The sequence below is a fragment of the Neoarius graeffei genome, chromosome 23, assembly GCF_027579695.1.
Source record: "Neoarius graeffei isolate fNeoGra1 chromosome 23, fNeoGra1.pri, whole genome shotgun sequence".
Taxonomy (NCBI): Eukaryota; Metazoa; Chordata; class Actinopteri; order Siluriformes; family Ariidae; genus Neoarius; species Neoarius graeffei.
Window position 1 is genome coordinate 52,234,313 of NC_083591.1, and position 17,167 is coordinate 52,251,479.

The following is a 17,167-nucleotide window of genomic DNA, read 5'->3' on the forward strand; positions in this document are numbered from 1 at the left end:
GCGCTAACCACTACACCACCGTGCCACCCATCTCATTATCTCTAGCCACTTTATCCTTCTAAAGGGTCGCAGGAGCCTATCCCAGCTGACTATAGGCGAAAGGCGGGGTACACCCTGGACAAGTCGCCAGGTCATCACAGGGCTGACACATAGACACAGACAACCATTCACACTCACATTCACACCTACGGTCAATTTAGAGTCACCAGTTAACCTAACCTGCATGTCTTTGGGGGAAACCAGAGCACCCGGAGGAAACCCACGCGGACACGGGGAGAACATGCAAACTCCACACAGAAAGGCCCTCGCTGGCCACGGGGCTCGAACCCGGACCTTCTTGCTGTGAGGCGACAGCGCTAACCACGACACCACCATGCCACCCAATATCCTATTACAATATTTATAATTATTAGAGTTGTTTTGTTTTAATTTAGCATGCTACTCTTTTCTTAGGGATTTTTTTTACAGGAGTTTTGCTGCCCCAGCACTAATGTTAGTTCGTCCATTTGTTACTGCTATTATGGTAGGCGTGCTACTCCAGGCATTACGGTAGTTACCAAAATGTTGTACTTTTTACAGTAGTTGTGCTTCTCCAGCAGTAACGTTAGTTTGTCCATTTTGATACTGTTAATATAGTAGGCGTGCTACTTGGTGTAGTGGTTAGCACAGTTGCCTCACAATAAGAAGGTTCTGGGTTTGAGGCTAGTAAGGGTCTTTCTGTGCGGAGTTTGCATGTTGTCTGCATGGGTTTCCTCCGGGTGCTCTGGTTTCCCCCAAAGACGTGCAGTTAGGTTAATGTGGTGTGGCCTTGGGCTGAAGTGCCCTTGAGCAAGGTACCTGGGTGCTCTAGTGTGGCTGCCCACTGCCGTGTGTGTTCACTGCTTCAGATGGGTTAAATGCAGAGGATGAATTTCACTGTGCATGTGACAAATAAAGGTTTCTTCTACTCCAGACGTTACGGTAGTTACCAATATGTTATAGTTTTGACAGTAATTGTGCTTCTCCAGCACTAACATTAGTTTGTCCATTTTGATACTGTTATTACGGTAGGAATGCTACTCCAGATGTTACGGTAGTTACCAATATGTTGTAGTTTTTACAGTAGTTGTACTTCATTTTGTCCATTTGATACTGTTATTACAGTAGGCGTGCTACTCCAGGAGTTACGGTAGTTACCAACATGTTGTAGGTTTTTACAGCAGTTGTACTTCTCCAGCACTAACATTAGTTTGTCCATTTGATACTGTTATTACTGTAGGCATGCTACTCCAAGAGTTACGGTAGTTACCCATTTGTTAGAATTTTAAGAGTGGCTGTGTGTGCTACTCTAGCACCAATGTTAGTTCATCCATTTGTTATTGCATCATGGTAGTCATGCTACTCCAGAAGTCATAGTAGCTACTTATATGTTAAGGTTTTGGGTTTTTTTGCCCTTTTTTTTAACAGTAACTGTGCTTCTTTAGCACTAACTATTTGTTTATCCATTTGTTACTGTCATTACGGTAGCTGTACTACTCCAGTAGTTATGGTAGTTTGTCTATTTGTTTCTGTTATTATGCTCGCTGTGCTACTCTAGCAGTAACGTTAATCTGTTGAATTGATACTGGTATTAAAGTAGATATACCACTCATGAAGTAATAGCCATTTGGGTTTTTGTTACTGCTATCATGGTAGTCGTACTACTCCTATAGTTACAGTTTGGTCCATAAATATTTGGACAGAGACAACATTTTTCTAATTTTGTTTCTGTACATTACCACAATGAATTTTGAACAAAACAATTCAGATGCAGTTGAAGTTCAGACTTTCAGCTTTAATTCAATGGGTTGAACAAAATGATTGCATACAAATGTGAGGAACTAAAGCATTTTTTAAACACAATCCCTTCATTTCAGGGGCTCAAAAGTAATTGGACAAATGAAATAATTGTAAATAAAATGTTCATTTCTAATACTTGGTTGAAAACCCTTTGTCGGCAATGACTGCCTGAAGTCTTGAACTCATGGACATCACCAGACGCTGTGTTTCCTCCTTTTTAATGCTCTGCCAGGCCTTTACTGCAGCGGTTTTCAGTTACTGTTTGTTTGTGGGCCTTTCTGTCTGAAGTTTAGTCTTTAACAAGTGAAATGCATGCTCAATCGGGTTGAGATCAGGTGACTGACTTGGCCATTCAAGAATATTCCACTTCTTTGCTTTTATAAACTCCTGGGTTGCTTTGGCTTTATGTTTTGGGTCATTGTCCATCTGTATTATGAAACGCCGACCAATCAGTTTGGCTGCATTTGGCTGGATTTGAGCACACATTATGTCTCTGAATACCTCAGAATTCATCCGGCTGCTTCTGTCCTGTGTCACATCATCAATAAACACTAGTGACCCAGTGCCACTGGCAGCCACGCATGCCCAAGCCATCACACTGCCTCCGCCGTGTTTTACAGATGATGTGTTATGCTTTGGATCATGAGCTGTACCACACCTTCGCCATACTTTTTTTTCTTTCCATCATTCTGGTAGAGGTTGATCTTGGTTTCATCTGTCCAAAGAATGTTCTTCCAGAACTGTGCTGGCTTTTTTAGATGTTTTTTAGCAAAGTCCAATCTAGCCTTTTTATTCTTGAGGCTAATGAGTGGCTTCCACCGTGCAGTGAACCCTCTGTATTTACTTTCATGCAGTCTTCTCTTTATGCTAGATTTGGATATTGATAGGCCTACCTCCTGGAGAGTGTTGTTCACTTGGTTGGCTGTTGTGAAGGGGTTTCTCTTCACCATGGAAATTATTCTGCGATCATCCACCACTGTTGTCTTCTGTGGACGTCCAGGTCTTTTTGCATTGATGAGTTCACCAGTGCTTTCTTTCTTTCTTTCTTTCTTTCTTTCTTTCTTTCTTTCTCAGGATGTACCAAACTGTAGATTTTGCCACTCCTAATATTGTAGCAATTTCTCAGATGGGTTTTTTCTGTTTTCGCAGCTTAAGGGTGGCTTGTTTCACCTGCATGGAGAGCTCCTTTGACCGCATGTTTTCTTCACAGCAAAATCTTCCAAATGCAAGCACCACACCTCAAATCAACTCCAGGCCTTTTATCTGCTTAATTGAGAATGACATAACGAAGGAATTGCCCACATCTGCCCATGAAATAGCCTTTGAGTCAATTGTCCAATTACTTTTGGTCCCTTTAAAAACAGGGTGGCACATGTTAAGGAGCTGAAACTCCTAAACCCTTCATCCAATTTTAATGTGGATACCCTCAAATGAAAGCTGAAAATCTGGACTTTATGTCCATGTCCATTTAACCTGAATATGTTTCAGTAAACAGGTAAAAAAACAAAATTTGTCAGTGTCCAAATATATATATGGACCTAACTGTACATTGGTTTGTCCATTTATTAGTGTTATGATGGTAGTGCTACTTCTGCAGTTACAGCTGTATGTAAATTTATTGCTGTCACTGCATACAAGAAAGCCATAGCCTAATGGTTACAGAAGCAGATTTGCATGCAAAAGGTTGTCAGTTCAATTCCCTGAACCAGTAGGAATGGTTGAAGTGCCCTTGAGCAAGGCCCCTAACACCTGACTGCTCCCCAGACTTCTTGGGGTACATTGTATGTCGCTCTGGCTAAGTGCCTGTAATGTACAGTGGCTGTTGCTCCAGACAGTATATAAGGGAGTGGGTCTTACACTCCAGAGCAACTTCAGCATGTCATTTTATTCATAAAACAAATATACACACTGAAATCACGAGGGCTTGTTTATGAAGCATATCACTGACAGAGGTGGACAGTAACAAAGTACATTTACTTGAGTACTGTATTTAAGTGGGCGGCACAGCAAGAAGGTCCTGGTTTTGAGCCCCGTGGCCGGCGAGGGCCTTTCTGTGCGGAGTTTGCATGTTCTCCCCGTGTCCGCATGGGTTTCCTCCGGGTGCTCCGGTTTCCCCCACAGTCCAAAGACATGCAGGTTAGGTTAACTGGTGACTCTAAATTGACCGTAGGTGTGAATGGTTGTCTGTGTCTATGTGTCAGCCCTGTGTTGACCTGGCGACTTGTCCAGGGTGTACCCCGCCTTTTGCCCGTAGTCAGCTGGGATAGGCTCCAGCTTGCCTGCGACCCTGTAGAACAGGATAAAGCGGCTAGAGATAATGAGATGAGACTGTATTTAAGTGCACTTTTTGAGTATCTGTACTTTACTTGAGCATTTTTTTGGAAACTTATGACTTTAACTTCACTACATTTGAAAGATAAATATCATACTTTTTACTCCACGACATTTCTATCAAGGTCCTCGTTACTCGTTACTGTGAAGCGGCTTTGAAAGTGGATGTTTTTTCTTTTCTGAAACGTGATTGTTTTTTTCGCAGGTGACACTGAGACAGCCAATCAGTAATCACTAGGGTCATGTCACATCCATAGACTGTATAAAATCAAGTTCAGTGATTTCTCATCAGCATTATTTAAACACAATCAGTTGATGGCAGAATGAAAGGAGGCGGTTCTTCTGGGGAATGCACGCACTCATGGCTTTACCTAGAACCCATGTTTCAGTTTTCTGAAAGGATTAAAGATACATTTCATTTGAAATGTTTGCTTTGTTTGTCAAAAACGAACCACATCATGGCCTACAAAAACTCGCCGTCCAACCTGCGGAAGCATATCGAGGTGTATAAACATTTTATTCCAAGAGAAAGCTTGCAATGAAGTTGTCTGTGCTTTAACAGTTAGTGATAACGTTGCAAATGTTGCTATGCAGTCTGGTTAGTCACATGACTTTCTATGGATTTGCCCACCAAGTTGCCATTGCCTTGTCCACGGCTAACGTTTACACATAGCTAGTTAACTTGGACACTGTTAGTTAGCATGTAAAAACGGAGTTACGCTAACATGAATAACGTTAACTTATCTGAAGTCCTTTCAGAAATATATTTTAGCATAATCTTGCCAAATAAACAGAATGTAGAAATCTTTATTTTCTAGTAATGTTAGCTACCCAATATGATTTCAAGTTTGAAAAGAGTTTGCTAGCATGTCAGGTGGAGCTTCACTGACCAGCTAGCTTAACGTTAAACCACCATGATGGCACAGCATGCGTTCATTTCGTGAATTCACATTTCTGTCTTTGGTAACGGCGTTAGGTTTTGTAAGCGTTGTAGTAATAATACAACGATGCGCTGACAGAAAATGTACTTTTAATACTTAAGTATTTTTAAAAGCAAGTACTTCAGTACTTTAACTTAAGTAAAAATTTGACTGGACAACTTTCACTTGTATCGGAGTAACATTTGACCAGCGGGATCTGTACTTTGACTTAAGTAATGAACTTGGGTACTTTGTCCACCTCTGTTCACTGAACTAATTTCTTGTCAATAGCTATCATTTTAATAAGAAGTTATTTCATCCTTTAAGCCAGAGAGAAAAGTAATGGTGTAATGGTGGTGAAATGTGTTTATTTCATGCAGTTGAACAACCGAGTCACACATTGCTCAATGTTAAATAAATAAATAAATAAATTCCAGCAAGCAAGAGGAATCTCCTGTTTTCCAGCTGGCAGCCGCTCCACGCTGCCTTACCTCTGTGACGTCTTCTTATACTTCCTCCTGTCGCAACACACAAACAGAAAGAATTAATTTCATTGTGGATTTCTGTTGAATCTAATCATTACAAGGTGTCTCTAAAAGCAAGCTTTTATATTCCACATAATCATGAATATACATATAATTAAACAAAAACACCATTCTGATGCTAATCACAGCTAGGTAGCAAAAGGTTTCTGTTGGGTTCTTATTTCAAAACTTCTGTGCATTGACATGCAAAGATAAACGCATGATAAACACATTCACAGTTAAGTGGTTACAGTTGTTGAAGCACTGCTGCAAGGCAACAGGAAAACAGAAGTAGAAATGAGCTAATAACTGAGGCTAATGTTTTAGCTAGCTAGTGTGCAGCTATTAAGTCTTTCAGGAGATATATAAAGGTAGAATGACACAAAAGTGTCAGAAATGTCAATATTTCTCTCAGATCTCATCTCCTCTAGCCGCTTTATCCTGTTCTACAGGGTCGCAGGCGAGCTGGAGCCTATTCCAGCTGACTACGGGTGAAAGGCGGGGTACACCCTGGACAAGTCGCCAGGTCATCACAGGGCTGACACATAGACACAGACAACCATTCACACTCACACCTACGGTCAATTTAGAGTCACCAGTTAACCTAACCTGCATGTCTTTGGACTGTGGGGGAAACCGGAGCACCCGGAGGAAACCCACGCGGACACCATGCAAACTCCGCACAGAAAGGCCCTCACCGGCCACGGGGCTCGAACCCGGACCTTCTTGCTGTGAGGCGACAGCGCTAACCACTACACCACTGTGCCACCCTAAAAAGAAGCTATGAATAAAATTACACTGTAAGTACATCTGGCATTGACTGCTAACTAAACGTCTATGAATTCGACCACACTGTTTATTCATATGCTGGTGTATGTTCTGTGTTGTGTTTATATTTAAAATACTGTGCTTATTTCATGCAGTTGAACAACTGAGTCACACATTGCTATTCTGTTCTGTTTTGCTCCCAACTTGTAAATTTTTAGTACCTGAGTAAGTAGTGAGTACTACAAGAGCAGTAGCTAACCATTTCTACTAAGCTAGTTACCTCGCGGGGCGGCATGGTGGTGTAGTGGTTAGCGCTGTCGCCTCACAGCAAGAAGGTTCCGGGTTCGAGCCCAGCAGCTGGCGAGGGCCTTTCTGTGTGGAGTTTGCATGTTCTCCCCGTGTCTGCGTGGGCTTCCTCCGGGTGCTCCGGTTTCCCCCACAGTCCAAAGACATGCAGGTTAGGTTAACTGGTGACTCTAAATTGACCGTAGGTGTGAATGTGAGTGTGAATGGTTGTCTGTGTCTATGTGTCAGCCCTGTGATGACCTGGCGACTTGTCCAGGGTGTACCCCGCCTTTCGCCCGTAGTCAGCTGGGATAGGCTCCAGCTTGCCTGCGACCCTGTAGAACAGGATAAAGCGGCTACAGATAATGAGATGAGATAATGGATGGATGGATGGATGGATGGATGGTTACCTCACCTGGGACAGAGTCCACCAGGGGGTGAGGTATTGTTTTCACTGGGGTTTCTTTGTTTGTTTGTTAGCAACATTATGGGAAAACGACTGGACCAATCTTCATAAAAGTTTCAGGATAAATGGACATTGGTCTCAAATAGAACCTCCAACATTTTGAGGGTCATCCGGTCAAGGTCAAGGTCACCAAAAAGGCCAAAATCTTTTTTTTTCGATATCTTCCTTCATATTCATCATATTTACTTCAAACCAATTTCAAAATGTTCATCGTTCAATTCTGCTTCTATTGATATGCTACATGATGGGGCATCTCTCATAGTTTTCTTTTTCAAACTTTCATTTGTTTGTTTGTTTGTTTCTGTGTCTGTCTCTTTACAATCTAGCGTCTAGACGGTTGCACCGATTGGCTTAAAATTTTCAGGGTAGGTGGGCAATGGGCCATAGATTACCTGATTAAATTTTGGGAGTAATGGGGTCAAGGTGAAGGTTAAGGTCACCGGAAAGATCAACCTTTTGGTCAAAATAACATAGTTTCCATTCTAATTCAAAAACGGTTGCTGATAGACAGATGTTTACCATTATGAGCATATAGGAACTCCCGTATGGCCTTTCATTTGGCACCATGATCTTTGACCTTGAGTGACCTTGAAAGGTTAAACTCGAGGTCATGGATTTTCAGAGGGCTGTAACTTGAAAACGTTTGATGGTAGACAGATGTTTACCCTTATCAACTCATACGAAGTGCCATATGGGCTTTCATTTGGCACATGACCTTGAATGACTTTGAAACGTCAAACTCAAGGTCATGGATTTTCATTGGACTATAAACTGATAGCTGATGATTGAGAAATATTGCCATTATCAACATATAGGTATAAAATAAGTGCTGCCGGGCGAGGTTTGTTTTGCCTGGCAACACTTGTTAATACAGTATTAGCCAAAGTATTATATCATGTCATTCCCAGTAGTAGGAAGCTAGCTACCATTAAGCTATTACTAGGTGTAAATTAGTAGCCTAAGTAGTAAGGTACATCATTGAAAAACAAAAAATAAACAAACAAACAAACAAAAACAGCTTTTTCTGACAAGCTAACACCTACCAAAACACAAAACAGCTAGTCAAGCTGGCAGACTGTTTTTACTTGCGAGTAAGCCATTTCCAGATTTGTATTTTTTTTATTACCAAACTAAATTGTTGAGTAAATGTTTGAGGTTTTGTAATTGCCTTACTGATGTGATTCTTTCTTAAAAACAACTAGTCTATGATGTAGCATTAGTAGCGTTAATGCTATGATGGTAGCAGTGATGGTATACGAGTTTGAGCAGCTTAGCCTGGGTTTTAGCAGCTAGTCAGACCAAGTTGGCGTTTATGTGAGCCTTCTTTAATGCCTGGTTAAGCCAGTGACACCGCACTGCTGTAGTATTCATTCAAGCTGAATAGTCAGATGCCTCTAAACACACATCCTGTAAGCCCATTAAGAATACAATAACAGCAGGGCATTTAGTCGACACGTAAGGGGAACGCTACACTTTTCATTCACGCCATCTCTGTGATCAGCCCAATGAATCAACCAGGACTATTATTGCATAGTAATGAACAACTCTCTCTCTCTCTCTTTCTCTCTGCACCATAAGCTCTTTGTGGACACTCTCACGGACCATTAATATCCTGAACAATTGCAGAGGTATATTTATGTGTATATATTTGCACACACAAATGCACACGCTCATCCACCAGCTGTTAGTCACGTGTGTGTGTTTGTTTGGGGCATTTTAGGAAATTAAAAGCGCTATTTGCATTACATTAGGACACTGACCTGCTTTAACATGTCAGTTTACTCACAATGATCTTCAAATGTCGGATCCTTAATAATTAAGGACTATCAAGAATATTTTTTTTTCTCACTTTAAAGCAAATGTGGAATGGGGGGGTGGTATTTTGATTTTTGTCGGCAATTAAAATAGAAAGTAGGAGAAAGCTGAAAGTAATTCAGATCACAGGTTTATATTAACGCCTTCGAACTATATCATTTCTACTGTACACTCACTGGCCACTTTATTAGGGACACCCCTACATCCACCTGCAGTTTGATGCAGCTCTCTAATCAGCCAATCCTTTGACGGTGGCACAATGCATCAAATCATGCAGATACAAATCAAGAGCTTGAATTATTAATGTTCACTTTATTCAAACATCTCATCTCATCTCATCTCATCTCATCATCTGTAGCCGCTTTATCCTTCTACAGGGTCGCAGGCAAGCTGGAGCCTATCCCAGCTGACTACGGGCGAAAGGCGGGGTACACCCTGGACAAGTCGCCAGGTCATCACAGGGCTTTATTCAAACATCAGAACGGGAAAAATTGTGATTTCAACGTGTGACTTTCTTTCACTGTGGCATGGATGTTGGTGCTAACCAGATGGACTGGTTTGAGTATTTCAGAAATTGCTCCTGTTCTCCTGGGGTTTTCACACACAACAGTCTCTAGAGTTTATTCAGACAGAATGGTGCGAAAAACAAAAAACATTGAGTGAGTGAGTGAGTGAGTGAGCGACAGTTCTGTGGGTGGAAACAAATGCCTTAATAAGATAAGAAAGGTCAGAGATCAGGAAATGGCCAGGAAGTTGGTTCAAACTTTTTCTGCCAGGAAGGATATAGTAACTCATAGCAACTCTTTACAACCGTGATGAGCAGAAAAGCATCTCAGCATGTAACAGCAGAATAACACACTGGATTCCAGTCCTGCAGCCAAGAACAGGGATCATTCACTACGTTCAGACTGCAACCTGAAACGACCCATATCCGATTTGTTGTGAAATCCGATTTTTTTGTTAGGCCGTTGACATTACCAATTATATGAGACTTGTATGCGATCTCCAATATGAACGGAAAACGACCCAAAAGTGTCCCGCATGCGCAAATTGACACGTAATAAGCACATCTACGTAATACGTAAACAAAAAAAAAGCGCACTCTTCAAGTTTCCACCAAAGAGGCGGGATTAGCCAATGCAGAATAGTGACGTTTGTCTCTTGTTGATGACGTGTAGGTGGCATGAATGCGACCTGTCCGGTCAGACTGCAGTCGCATGTGAAAATAACGGATGTGCATCGGAATTAGGACCACATATCCAAGCGGCCTGGGTCGCATGTGAAAAAATCGGATCTGTGTCGTTCAGATTGTCAATAACAAATCGGATACAGGTCACATATGGGCAAAAAAATCGGATATGGGCCGTTTCAGGGTGCAGTCTGAACGTAGTCTTAGACTCAAGAACAAGTGCCTATTAAAGTGGCCGGTGAGTGTGTAGTAACAACTTGTTGTTATTGGTTTGATGATGAAATTTTCCAGAAAGCGATGTTTATTTTGCATTTGTGGGTGGAGTTTCAAGTGTCAGAACTGTGTAAGAGTCAGAGTAAAGCTGGAATCTTTAGGTTTTCCACCACATGAAAGTCATCAAGATGGAGAAGTTTAGTTTAGTTTACGTTTTGCATTTTCCTGGTTAAAAAAAAAAGAAAAACCAAGCTGAATTTTGTCTTGTTCGTACAGTATCATGACGAAATGACTGTTGATAATTGCTCTAACGTATGTGATAGGGCCCTGTGATGACCTGGCGACTTGTCCAGGGTGTACCCCGCCTTTCGCCCGTAGTCAGCTGGGATAGGCTCCAGCTTGCCTGCGACCCTGTAGAACAGGATAAAGCGGCTAGAGATAATGAGATGAGATGAGTATGTGATAGGAAGAACTTGTTTTGTGGAACTACAAATGGATTAAAAAGTATGGGATATGATCTATTAACTAAAAATAAATGTAATCGCGGCCAAGCTGCTGTGGTGTCTAAGGAATAAAAACACTTCGGGACGGTACACTTGATGCTGCTAACAGTATCGGTTCATTGTTAGTTATTTCCCTAAAACAGTACTCCTTCCTGGTTTTGTTCCTTACATACTGTACAGTACGTGAAATAAAACCAGATGACTTTTAATTTCCTTGTTTTTTTTTTCCATGAGCCCCAGAGAATCACTGATACTCAGACACATTGTATTTCATTTGTTCCTCAATACACAGCACAGAGAAAGAGAGATAAAGAAAGCCAGAGAGTTCGAGATAACGAACTGGTGTGCGTCAAACACTTCTCGAGTGAAGCACCAGCGCTGATAAAGATCTCTGATCCTCAGCAGAAATGACTGCTGCAACCAGTCACTGGGACTCCATCTGTAATGTCTCACTCATATCTCAGACACTTCAGTAATCAAAAAAAAAAGTCTTCCTTCCTTCCTTCCTTCCTTCCTTCTCTCTCCTCTTTTCATCTGTACACGCAGACAGAATTGTTTTTTTTTCTCTCATCCTGACTTGCGGCAATGACCGAGAGCCTGTTCCTGAAGAAGAACGAAGCCTTGGGATAAAGCCCATGTGTGTGTCCTCGTCTCAGAGGAAAGTCGTGTTATTAAGAGTAAATGATCTGCTTTTGATAAAATAGCCTCCTCTCAAGAAAACGCTTTTTGCCTTTTGGGAAATCTGTGTGATGGAGGGATGTGAGGGAGATGGATTTAGATTATTTTTACACCATTTGTTTATGCTTTGGAGGTGAGATAATGAAGTGACGCTCCCAAGACACTGCTGGGAGGAAGGGGTGGGGTGTGATTGCAGATCAGATCACAGAAAGATTTGTTGGTGTCTAGTTGTTTGCGATGTCATTTTATCTCATTATGAGTTGTTAGGATGTTCAGGAACCCTGTAGTGATCCAGGACTGCTTCTAGACAGAATAGCCGAAAACAAATTCCAGGTTTATGATCAAATTATGCCTATATTTCCGGATTGGGAACGGAACCTACATGAGTCTGATGGTGGTTCATGATGTCATGTAGTCGTGATTTTATAAACATAATCCATTTTTGATAGAAAGCTATGCTAAATCTATAATCCTAATGTGTGGTTTGGTTTGGTTTGGTTCTCATGATGGTTCTAAGCCCAATAGAACACCCAATAAATGAGTTTCCTGATTACCGAAGGTTTGAAGTAGGAAGCTGAGAAGATCCCCTTTGGGAAAGGAAACATTGATAACATCTTTGGTTTTCTACATAGGAACATCGTGAATATAACTCTAAAGAGCCCTACGGAGGTTCTTCGATATTGTTTCGGGTTCCACGGATATTGTAGCTTTCTAAAACAAGTTCTACTTGGGACTGTTTCTGTTCGGAAAACCCTGATGTAGGTTTCTATTTAAAAAAATAAAAGGGTTGAGGGAAATTTCAATTCTCTGACAGCGTTTTGTCTCATCCACTAGGACAAACACACACATCTCTGTCTCACACACACACACACACACATAAATACACAAAGACCTGTTGAAAAGTACTCACAGTCCCCGGAGCCGGAGCCAGATCTTCTCGATCTGGTCTGGTTGGAGGTACTTCAGTGAAGTGCTCTCAAACTCCTCGATCTCTTTGGTTGGAGACTCCATGGTGAAGTTAATCCGGAGCAAGCGAGGCAACGAGGGTGCAAGAACGAGAACCAGAATGAGGGGAGAGCCTGTGTCCCCTCTTCAGTGCAGCTGTGGCCAGGACGCTACCACTGGCAACATCCTCCGTCCCCCTCCTCCTCCTCGTTTCCCTCGTCCTGTGAGTGTGCTACTCTGAGTCGTGTTCAGGAGTTGAGGGGTGTGTGAGTGCTCAGCAGTCTGGGTACACGTGTGTGTGTGTTTAGACCAGAGTCGGACGTACTGAGCGCATTTGAGGAGCAGGAAGTGTAGAACAGAGCCGTGTGTGTGTGTGTGTGTGTGTGTGTGTGAGCACTCTCTCTGTCTCTGTGCAGAATAATGTAGTCTACTGATCCAAGCATGAGCGAATGGGGCAGAGGGAGGAAAATTGTTTGTGAGAGAGAGAGAGAGAGAGAGAGAGGGATGGTAACAGAGAGAGGGAGGAGTTTAGGGTGGAGTAGAGGACCACTGGCACTGAATGCAGGGTGTAGTGAGATCAATATATTTTATTCTTCATGGAGAGTGAGGAGTGGAAAAAGAGGTGAATGATAACACACGGCAAAATGTGGTGGGCGTGAACCCACTCAGTCTGAATTAAAGTGCAGGTGCTGGAAATTTTCAGAATTTTCATTTTGAGTCATCAAAGTAAAAGCACGTCACAACTGCTGTGTACGTTAACATGGTTTTATATTTAACAGTTACAGTGGTGCTTGAAAGTTTGTGAACCCTTTAGAATTTTCTATATTTCTGCATAAATATGACCTAAAACATCATCAGATTTTCACACAAGTCCTAAAAGTAGATAAAGAGAATCCAGTTAAACAAATGAGACAAAAATATTATACTTGGTCATTTATTTATTGAGGAAAATGATCCAGTATTACGTATCTGTGAGTGGCAAAAGTATGTGAAGCTTTGCTTTCAGTATCTGGTGTGACCCCCTTGTGCAGCAATAACTGCAACTGAACGTTTGCGGTAACTGTTGATCAGTCCTGCACACCGGCTTGGAGGAATTTTAGCCCGTTCCTCCGTACAGAACAGCTTCAACTCTGGGATGTTGGTGGGTTTCCTCACATGAACTGCTCGCTTCAGGTCCTTCCACAACATTTCGATTGGATTAAGGTCAGGACTTTGACTTGGCCATTCCAAAACATTAACTTTATTCTTCTTTAACCATTCTTTGGTAGAACGACTTGTGTGCTTAGGGTCGTTGTCTTGCTGCATGACCCACCTTCTCTTGAGATTCAGTTCATGGACAGATGTACTGACATTTTCCTTCAGAATTCGCTGGTATAATTCAGAATTCATTGTTCCATCAATGATGGCAAGCCGTCCTGGCCCGGATGCAGCAAAACAGGCCCAAACCATGATACTACCACCACCATGTTTCACAGATGGGATAAGGTTTTTATGCTGGAATGCAGTGTTTTCCTTTCTCCAAACATAACGCTTCTCATTTAAACCAAAAAGTTATATTTTGGTCTCATCCGTCCACAAAACATTTTTCCAATAGCCTTCTGGCTTGTCCACGTGATCTTTAGCAAACTGCAGATGAGCAGCAATGTTCTTTTTGGAGAGCCGTGGCTTTCTCCTTGCAACCCTGCCACGCACACCGTTGTTGTTCAGTGTTCTTCTGATGGTGGACTCATGAACATTAACATTAGCCAATGTGAGAGAGGCCTTCAGTTGCTTAGAAGTTACCCTGGGGTCCTTTGTGACCTCGCCGACTATTACACACCTTGCTCTTGGAGTGATCTTTGTTGGTCGACCACTCCTGGGGAGGGTAACAATGGTCTTGAATTTCCTCCATTTGTACACAATCTGTCTGACTGTGGATTGGTGGAGTCCAAACTCTTTAGAGATGGTTTTGTAACCTTTTCCAGCCTGATGAGCATCAACAATGCTTTTTCTGAGGTCCTCAGAAATCTCCTTTGTTCGTGCCATGATACACTTCCACAAACATGTGTTGTGAAGATCAGACTTTGATAGATCCCTGTTCTTTAAATAAAACAGGGTGCCCACTCACACCTGATTGTCATCCCATTGATTGCAAACAGCTGACTCTAATTTCACCTTCAAATTAACTGCTAATCCTAGAGGTTCACATACTTTTGTCACTCAGAGATATGCAATACTGGATGATTTTCCTTAATAAATAAATGACCAAGTATAATTACTGTATGTTGGCTATTTAATAGAGGTTTTAGTCAACAGCCCTGTGCACAAACACACACAAAAATATACCTTAGCAAGTAGAACAAAGAACATACGCAAAGTCAAATCATATTTTGGTTTACTGTTACTATTTCAAGACCATTTCAGCTATTGGCAGACAACTGAGCTTATTTTAAACATTGACTCTAGAAAGAACCAAGAAGAAGCCTTTATTTGTTACATGTACACTCAAGGACAGTGAAATTCGTCTTCTGCATTACCCCATCTGAAGCAGTGAACACACAAGTGAGCAATGAGCACACACACACACACACACACAGAGCAATAGGCAGCTATGCTACAGCACCCGGGGAGCAGATGGGAGGGTTACATGACCTTGCTCAAGGGCATTTCAGCTCAACCTTCAGCCCAAGGCCACCCCCATGTTAACCTAACCACATGTCTTTGAACTGTGGAGGAAACTGGAGCACCCGGACCCAGAGGAAGCCCACACAGACACGGGGAGAACATGCAAACTCCACACAGAAAGGCCCCCGTCGGCCACTGGGCTTGAACCCAAAACCTTCTTGATGTGAGGCAACAGTGCTAACCACTACACCGCCCAAAAGTACTGGATCAGCTACACCATAATAGAATAAGACAATTTTAAGCCTCACATATGTCAAGAAATAAACTTAATAACCTTATACAATAATAATGTAATGTAATATATAACACAATAATCATGCCGAGTTGTTTTCTGATCTAACAGATGCTTTTCAAAATGCAGCCTAAAATATTTCCAATACGTCTAACATATTCACAAACAGTAACCAAAAAGAAATAGCAAGATTCGCTTCATGGTCCACAGGATACATAGATTATTTTGTGTATTTTTCTGGCCACAAGCTTCAGAATCCCAAGGCTAAAAGTGTGTCTCAGCGCTTATAGACTATGTTTGCACATTTCCCAGCATCTTTAAAAGGTTTTATTGCATCATAGCATCCTTAAAAATGTGATTTAACAGTTATTCCACAAAATCAAGTCGTACATGAGCTGATAGCCAGCGAGGCGTGTAGCACCGAGTTGGCTATAAGGTGTGTACAACAAGATTGAGTGGAATAACTGTTTTATTCTATCCACATTCACTGGATTTTGAGAAACAGAGCATTTTTTATTTTTATTTTTTGCAAATTCGATCAATAAAAACTTTATACAAAACGTCTGACAAAATCATTTCCGCTTAGAATGTAAATAAACCGGCGAAACGACAGTAGCAATTTGTGGAAAATGCGATAATAATAATCCTTGAAAAATAAAAAAAAGATATGTTCTTATCATCAGATACTTTTATTCCATATTTTGTTGCACTTTTTGTTTGTATTTTTGGGGTTTTCTTTTCGAGTAGAGTTTTTATTTCGTGCTTGGTTGGTTCAGCAACACGCTCCACCATTTTGTTTTTCTCTACTCGTGGTATATGAGCTGATATCCTAGTAGTAGAGTAGCCAATCAGAGCAAGTGGTTGCTCATATCTAGTGAATGTGGATAAAATAATTGGAATTATTTTCCAGCACTGGTTTCATCTAATTGTTCACAAAAACGTTCTCAAAGAGCATTTTCATTGAAGAAACTGTACCTGTTTTTAATTCCATGTATGTAGGACAGGTTTTTAAAACGATCATTTGGCTTGGTTATTCCATGAACCTTCCCAATCTGGAACGTTTTGTATAACATCCTGCATCCCAGGAGGACCAAGTCTGGGGAAAAGTACCTATTTTGGACCAAGGCGTCTGGAACTATGGCTCAGGGACTAAAATTAGCCTGGCGTCTAAAGTTACTTAGTTCCTGAAAAAGGGACTGAAGATGTCTATCTGCATCACGCCGCTTTTCACAAAAGTGAAAGACTTTAGACTGTCATCAGTCAATGCACAAGCTTGAAGTCGATGTGCTCTAATCCCATCGTGGTGGACTTTTCCTCGACCTTCATCGCCGTTTCCAAAAAAACAGCATTTGAGAAGCTAACCTTTACCAAATGTCAGTAAAGGAATCGAATTCTCCTTACACTGACTTCACTCTATAGTCTAGAGTTGGTTGCTTCAACCCTTTTAAAGAATCTGTTCAAATCTCCTGAGAAACAAAACCCTTTTTCCGTCTCATTGATGTTGGACAATTTATTACCTCATTATTCACAGCCACCTCTAAATGAATTACCAGGAATCAATGTGTCTGTAATTCCTCTTTCTTCCAGGCTGTTGGATAGTTTTCGATTTAAAAAAGAAAGAAAGAAAGAAAGAAAGAAAGAAAGAAAGAAAGAAAGAAAGAAAGAAAGAAAGAAAGACAGCTTAATTAAGGCTTGATTTGAAGAGGATGGAAAAGGATTTGATCCTGCGGTCCATCAGATGTCTGTGATGCCTATGTTAATATTAATAATATTAATAATGTAGGTTTGTAATCTGTAATAAATACTTGTTAACCTC

The 17,167-nt window shown here is 41.4% G+C and overlaps 1 protein-coding gene across 3 annotated transcripts in view; it reads right to left on the reverse strand.

Annotated features, from left to right (window-relative positions):
- pde1cb (phosphodiesterase 1C, calmodulin-dependent b) overlaps nt 1–12,881 on the reverse strand; it is a 185,299-nt gene extending 172,418 nt beyond the window's left edge. For all 3 annotated transcript variants that reach the window (XR_009651346.1, XM_060906390.1, XM_060906389.1), the window contains exons 1-2: nt 12,421–12,881; nt 5,561–5,587 (exon numbers count right to left, since the gene is read on the reverse strand). Coding sequence is in view for 2 of the 3 variants with exons in the window: in XM_060906390.1 (XP_060762373.1) it covers nt 5,561–5,587; nt 12,421–12,521 (128 nt within the window). In the remaining variant the exon portion in view is untranslated. The remainder of the gene's footprint in view (nt 1–5,560; nt 5,588–12,420) is intronic.
- Nucleotides 12,882–17,167: the final 4,286 nt, after the last annotated feature.